Source organism: Salvelinus sp. IW2-2015, linkage group LG16 (assembly GCF_002910315.2).
Source record: "Salvelinus sp. IW2-2015 linkage group LG16, ASM291031v2, whole genome shotgun sequence".
NCBI classification, from domain to species: domain Eukaryota; kingdom Metazoa; phylum Chordata; class Actinopteri; order Salmoniformes; family Salmonidae; genus Salvelinus; species Salvelinus sp. IW2-2015.
Genome location: NC_036856.1, coordinates 42,022,467 through 42,030,190, shown reverse-complemented (window position 1 = coordinate 42,030,190; position 7,724 = coordinate 42,022,467). Strand labels below are relative to the sequence as shown.

General features: G+C 42.4%; 1 protein-coding gene across 1 annotated transcript in view; it reads left to right on the top strand.

Annotated features, from left to right (window-relative positions):
* Nucleotides 1–411: 411 nt before the first annotated feature.
* LOC111975512 (pituitary adenylate cyclase-activating polypeptide type I receptor-like) overlaps nucleotides 412–7,724 on the top strand; it is a 42,964-nt gene continuing 35,651 nt past the window's right edge. The window contains 3 exon segments of the mRNA XM_024003818.1: nucleotides 412–448; nucleotides 680–759; nucleotides 1,872–1,971. Of these exon segments, the coding sequence (XP_023859586.1) occupies nucleotides 412–448; nucleotides 680–759; nucleotides 1,872–1,971 (217 nt within the window).

Genomic DNA, 7,724 nt, shown 5'->3' with positions numbered 1-7,724 from the left:
TGCTCCTGGCTAATGGCGCTAGCTTTTTCTGAAGCTAGCTGCTTCTTGGAGGCTTTTTCCGTCGCTAGTGCTCGAGTCCGGGTAAAAATGTCACCTGTAGTGTCGCCTTTTGTAGCCGCCATGACTTTTTGACTAAAGCTAAATGAGTTTAAACTTGAAGTGGAGGTAAGATTAGGAATTGGAAACTACTTGTGCGGAGCTCCTAGTTCATGCGGTCATCTCGTTCAGGGGTCACGTGATCCCCGATGTGAATAGTTTTTATCAAGTCATGTGTTTTTCTTTCATTTTCGACACAAAACTGTCGTTATTTACAGTATCAGTAGTTGTAGACAGTTGTTTTTTTCTATGTTTGTTACTTAGTCATGTCTATACTGGTTCTAGCCAAGAACTGTGGTTCCAGCCAGTCTGTGTATGCGCCCACGTTGTGTTGCTGACGTCAGTAACTCTGGTGAGTATAAGAACCCACACCTCCTATGGTGGTGATGAATATAATATAATAACCTTTTCCCCCATGGAGCTGCTGAGGTTCATAAAGCCAGGATGATGAGGCTGGACCGACGTCTCCCAGGGCTAGTGTGTGTGCGTGTGCATGCGTGCGTGTGTGGACTGATGGCTGACACCAGCACAAAGGCTGGACAGTGTCCCCTCTCTCCTTTCCAACCCCCCTTGCCCTCCGCAGGCAGCCCAGCTTTGTGTATCCGCCAGCAGGCTGCGTGGGGTGGCAGAGAGGGTCTCTCAGGGCCTGACCTCCATGTCTCTGTACGTGGCTCCAGGCTCCTGGCTGTTGCTATGAGCTTGCCTCTGTATTGTCTTAATACAGTGATGATACAGTGTCTGTTCTCTTCATCTATGGTTCATCTTTATGTGTTGTCATGTTGTCATGTTGGGGGTGTTCAGTGTGTGTTCTGGTTTCTGGTGGCAAATGCCCTCTGTGTCCTGGATGGCTTAACTCTTGCCTTTATCTTCGACATTCATGAGTAATGAACATAGCACATTAAGCAGGACTGAGCTAATTCTGCATAGCACRTCTTGTGACTGCTCACTGGTGTGTAAGCAACACAAACAGGTGGATGTACACAGCTAATTAAACTGTGTAAGTGGTTTTCTGTTCAGTGTCCCTCTGTGTATTCCTAATGGTCTGTGGTCAATGCTTGTACAGATATAGGATCTTCATTTGATCACCCTGTTGCAGGAGAACTGTCCTGCAATGCAGGAAATGTAAAACTTTTAGTGTGAGGTTTGAAAAGGCTTGTGAAGTTTTTAATTTCCACTTCCAGACTTGATTTTCCCTTAAGAAAAATGTATCATCCCCAAATCAACTGTCCATTAATTATAATCCACATAATAATTCACATTTTCTTTTGCTGCAAGATTATTTTCCTGCTGTAGGAAACTGTCTCAAATGAAGATCCTCCTAATGATCTGTTGTGGTCTGGGGCCTGTATGTCTAAACATGGTGGTCTATAATGATCTGTTGTGGTCTGGGGCCTGTATGTCTAAACATGGTGGTCTAATAATGATCTGTTTGTGTCTGGGGCCTGTATGTCTAAACATGGTGGTCTATAATGATCTGTTGTATGGTTCCTGGGGGCCTGTTAATGTCTAAACATGGTGGTCTATAATGATCTGTTGTAGTCTGGGGCCTGTATGTCTAAACATGGTGGTCTATAATGATCTGTTGTAGTCTGGGGCCTGTATGTCTAAACATGGTGGTCTATCTGTTGTAGTCTGACCTCTAACCCATGTAAAAAGTTCTGTATGTCACCATATGTGATTAAGAACTAATATGTCAGCTAAGATGACATATAACTAGAATGGTTAAATCCCACTGTTTTGATATATTCTAATGAGATCATGTTTCTGTGTTGCAGGTGTCTAGTCTCCACCACTCTGACTGTGTCATCAAGAGAGAACACGAGAAATGTATGGAGAGGATGGCAGAGGATGACCCAGAAAACGACCTAGAGTTTAGTAGGTTCCGTATGTGTGTGTATGTAGCTGAGTGCTTGTGTGCGTGTGTCTATGTCTATTTGTTTGGTGTATTTACAGTATGTTTAGGCTTCTCCTCTTGTGGGTTTTTGTAGTGTCCGTATTTATACCTCTATTCATATGTTAGAGATTGACGAGGTAACACATTTTGAGATTAAATATTGATGAAACACTTTATTTTCATTAGCAGCCTAGCACCATTGATTCAGCTGTGCTAAACAGTGGCAGTTAGGCAGTAATCTGACAAGTTTAAAGTGACAAGTGTGAATATGGACCATTTACAGACCCAGCAACACACACATACAGATCTCCCCATTTCTGTAATTCAATTTTGCAATGTTAGTGTGCCAGTTAGATTAATTATTGTCAGCTTCAGGTATTCCTCGATTTGCCTTTCAGTTTTTCTATTTAGGAAAACAGGATTTCAGATACAGCCAATCTTTTGGGATTCTAATGTTTTTCAGGGTACATGGTGTCTCCATAATCCACAGATATCATTTTAAAGGTTAGATTTTTGGCTTGCTCTGACATATTCATGATTATTCACACAGTAGTCATACATACATAACTGGTCCCAGCGGTAGATGCCAGTTACAGTGTGCTGTATGAGACTGACAGACAGAAGGATACTGAGAAGCATTATACGTATGAGTCTTGACCAAAAATAATTTAAGTCATAATCGGCACTGTTGTTGTTCTGCCGTGGTAGAGAGGAAGTAAAAGAGAAAGTGAGACAAAGAGAGGAAGAAATAGAGAACGTAAGAACAAATAGAAAACATAAAGCGATCCTGTGTTGATTCTATAATGTGATCTGACAGCCAGTGAGTGACAGCCGTCTCTCTGTGACAGGAAGGATAGATGATGTGTGAAGAGAAGATTACATTGAACCGTAGAGTCTCGAAGCTCCTCAGCCCCACAACCCTCCTCCCTTCTTCCCGACAGAACCTGTGACAACCCAGTAAAGCTAGTACAGATCAGGCTGCTTCTACGCACAGTACATTGAGACAGTCTCCAGGCCCCACAGCCTTCCCCTCCTCTCCCCGACGGACCCTGTAACACAGAGCTCAGTACAGCTCAGGATGTTACTACATACAGTATACATGCAGCCTCCCCTGAGTTATTTCACAGAGAAAACCTCTCCTGTGTGGTTTGTTCTGAGAGTATGAACACACCAGCTGTCAAAACAAATTTGTAGAAAGCAGTTGGGGGAGCGAGGACAGAGGATGTGTGTGTGGAGAGGGGGGTGTTGGGGGAATGAGAGCTTGTGTGTGTGTGTGTCCAGACTGTGAAGATGGAGGCTTGGTTGAAGAGCACTCAAGCTAAACCAGCAGAGAGATTTGGGATAGAGGGAGAGTGAGAGTGAGGGAGATGAGACGGAAGGAGATGAGAGAAGAGAGGAGAGAGAGAGGAGATGAGAGAGGAGAAGAGAGAGAGAGAGAGAGAAGAAGAGAGAGAGAGAGAGAGAGAGAGAGAGAGAGAGAGAGAGAGATGAGAGAGAGAGAGAGAGAGAGAGAGAGAGAGAGAAGAAGAGAGAGAGAGAGAGAGAGAGGAGAGAGAGAGAGAGAGAGAGAGAGAGAGAGAGGAAGGATAAAGAGAGAGTGAGAGAGGGAGGAAGGGAGAGGAGGGAGGTAAAATAGAAGGAGGGAGCTTGGTTGAGGAGCTAAACCAGCAGAGAGATTGGCGATAGACACACATATGACAGATTGATTCACAGGATAAATATGCTGTGCTATTTAACACTGTCTGTCTCTTGAAACAGAATGGAATTTTTAGGGGGTGTTTTGTAGGCACATTTTAGAGGTATGATAAATAATGTTATGTTATATGTCATGTAAAATGATGTTATGTTGTTAGGAGAAAGTCATTTGGGAATGTTACGGAAGTGGCTAGTTGTAGGGCTGTCTCCTTGATACTGATGTTGTTTGAGCTGAAGAGAATAAACCATGAAGAGCAGATGCTAGGCTGTCAGACTTGAATATCTCTCTCTCTCTGTCTCTTTCTCTCTCTCTCTCTCTCTCTCTCTCTCTCTCTCTCTCTCTCTCTCTCTCTCTCTCTCTCTCTCTCTCTCTCTCTTCTCTCTCTCTTCCCTCCTCTCTCATTCAATTCAAGATGCTTTATTGGCATGGGAAACGTATGTTACACATTGCCAAAGCAATGTATATATACAGTGTTGTAACGATGTACAAATGGTTAAAGTACAAAAGGGAAATAAATAAGCATGAAATTGTGTTGTATTTACAATGGTGTTTGTTCTTCACTGGTTGACCTTTTCTTGTGGTAACAGGTCACAAATCTTACTGCTGTGATGGCACACTGTGGTATTTCACCCAGTAGATATGGAAGTTTATCAAAATTGGGATTGTTTTCGAATTCTTTGTGGATCTGTGTAATCTGAGGGAAAGTTTCCACCTCATTTTGTGGGCAGTGTGCACATAGCCTGTCTTCTCTTGAGAGCCAGGTCTGCCTACGACAGTCTTTCTCAATAGCAAGGCTCACTGAGTCTGTACATAGTCAAAGCTTTCCTTAAGTTTGAGTCAGTCACAGTGGTCAGGTATTCTGCCACTGTGTACTCTCTGTTTAGGACCAAATAGCATTCTAGTTTAATTCGTTTTTTTGTTAATTCTTTCCAATGTGTCAAGTAATTATCTTTTTGTTTTCTCATGATTCGGTTGGGTCTAATTGAGTTGCTGTCCTGGGGCTCTGTGGGGTGTGTTTGGGAGCAAAGACCCAGGACCAGCTTGCTTAGGGTTCATCTCTCTGTAGGTGATTGCTTTGTTATGGAAGGTTTGGGAATCGCTTCCTTTTAGGTGGTTGTAGAATTTAACGGCTCTTTTCTGGATTTTGATCATTAGCGGGTATCGGCCTAATTCTGCTCTGCATGCATTATTTGGTGTCCTACGTTGTACATGGAGGATATTTTTGCAGAATTCTGCATGTGGAGTCTCAATTTGGTGTTGGTCCCATTTTGTGAATTCTTGGTTGGTGAGCAGACCCCAGACCTCACAACCATGAAGTGCAATGGGTTCTATAACTGATTCAAGTTTTTTTATTCAGATCCTAATTGGTATGTCGAATTATATGTTCCTTTTGATGGCATAGAATGCCCTTCTTGCCTTGTATCTCAGATCGTTCACAGATTTGTGGAAGATACCTGTGGCTCTGATGTTTAGGCCAAGGTATGTATAGTTTTTTGTGTACTCTAGGGCAACGGTGTCTAGATGGAGTTTGTATTTGTGGTCCTGGCGACTGGACCTTTTTTGGAACACCATTATTTTGGTCCTACTGAGATTTACTGTCAGGGCCCAGGTTTGGCAGAACCTGTGCAGAAGATCTAGTTGCTGTTGTAGGCTCTTCTTGGTTGGTGACTGAAGCACTGCATTAGCAAACAGTAGACATTTGACTTCAGATTCTAGTAGGGTGAGGCCGGGTGCTGCAGACTTTTCTAGTGCCCTCGCCAATTTGTTTATATATATATTGGAGAGGGTGGGGCTTAAGCTGCATCCCTGTCTCGCCCTGTGGGAAGAAATGTGTGTGTTTTTTACCTATTTTAACCACACACTTGTTGTTTGTGTACATGGATTTTGTAATGCCGTATGCTTTTCCCCCAACACCACTTTCCATCAATTTGTATGGCAGACTCTCATGCCAAATTGAGTTGAAGGCTTTTTTTGAAATCAACGAAGACTTTGCCTTTGTTTTGGTTTGTTTGTTTTTCAATTAGGATGTGCAGGGTGAATACGTGGTCTGTCGTATGATAATTTGGTAAAAAGCCAATTTGACATTTGCTCAGTACATTGTTTTCACTGAGGAAATGTACGAGTCTGCTGTTAATGATAATGCAGAGGATCTTCCCAAGGTTGCTGTTGACGCATATCCCACGGTAGTTATTGGGGTCAAATTTGTCTCCACTTTTGTGGTTTGGGGTGATCAGTCCTTTGTTCCAACTATTGGGGAAGATGCCAGAGCTAAGGATGATGTTAAAGAGTTCAAGTATAGCCAATTGGAATTTGTTGTCTGTATATTTGATCATTTCATTGAGGATACCATCAACACTACAGGCCTTTTTGGGTTGGAGGGTTTTTATTTTGTCCTGTGGTTCATTCCAGGTAATTGGAGAATCTACTGTGTTCTGGTAGTCTTTAAGAAATGCTATAGATGGAGCGATTGTAGTTTGGAAACCTACCAAAAAACAATTAGGCAACAACAAATTCAACCCCTTTCAGATAACTTCCTGGACAAAACGTTCCACTGTAATAGTGAAGGTGTAAACTTGGCAGTAGAAAATCTTAACAGTATATTTGACCTATCAGCTTCCCTATCAAATCTAAAAAATCGCAAATAGAAAACCGAAGAAAATGAACAACAATGACAAATGGTTTAATGAAGAATGCAAAAGTCTAAGAAATGAATTGAGAAACCTGTCCAACCAAAAACATAGAGACCCGGAAAACCTTAGTCTATGCCTTCACTATGGTGAATCACTAAAACAATACAGAAATACACAACGGAAAAAGAAGGAACAGTACGTCAGAAATCAGCTCAATGTAATTGAAGAATCCATAGACTCTAACCAACCACTTCTGGGAAAATTGAGAAAACACTAAACAAACAACAACACAAGAATTATATATCCAAAATAGGAGATGGAAACCACTTCTCCAATCTTTTTGGCTCTATAAACAACAAAACAAACAGCAAAAATATACATGATTAAATACAAATCTTAGAATGAACTATTAAAACTTCTTATGGCTGCATCCCGCTACCGGAATCGATATGACAGCAGCCAGTGAAAGTGCAGGGCGCCAAATTCAAACAACAAAATCTCATAATTAAAATTCTTCAAACATACATGTGTCTTATTATCATTTAAAGTAATCTGTTGTGTAATGCCACCAACGTGTCCGATTTCAAATATGCTTTTCAGCGAACCACAATAAGCACAGCCATTTTTTCCAGCGAAAGATAGCTTTCACAAAAAGCAGAAATAGAGATAAAATGAATCACTAACCTTTGATTATCTCTCAAGATGACACTCATAGTGTCGTAACATTTAAGTGAGGAGGACCAAGGCGCAGCGTGATAAAACATTACATTCTCTCTTTAATGAAGACGAAAACGAAACGAACACTATACAAACTAATCAAAACAACAAACAGACGAACGAGAAGCTATACAAACAATAAGTGCAGACACGGCAACTTACACATAGACATAGACAATCACCCACAAACTAACTAATGACTATGGCTGCCTAAATATGGCTCCCAATCAGAGACCACGATAGACAGCTGTCTCTAATTGAGAACCAATCTAGGCAACCTAAGACATACATACACCTAGACTAACACTGCCCCATAAACATACAAAAAACCCTAGACAATACAAAACACATATATCCCCCATGTCACACCCTTGCCTATCTAAAATAATAAAGAAAACAAAGATAACTAGGCCAGGGCGTGACAGTACCCCCCCCCCCCCAAAAGGTGCGACTCCGACCGCAAAACCTGACACAGAAGGGGAGGGTACCGGGTGGCCTCTTACGGCGGCGGGTTCGGGCTGCGGGCGTGGACCCCACTCCCCCATAGTCAAACCCACTTTGGTGCGCCTCTGGAGCGAGACCCTTACCGCGAATTCCGGACTGAGAGGGCAGCTCCGGAACTGACGACTCCTGGCCCAGATCGAGCCTGGTCTGACGACGGGCTCTGCTCCGTTCCTGGCTGACCTGACAG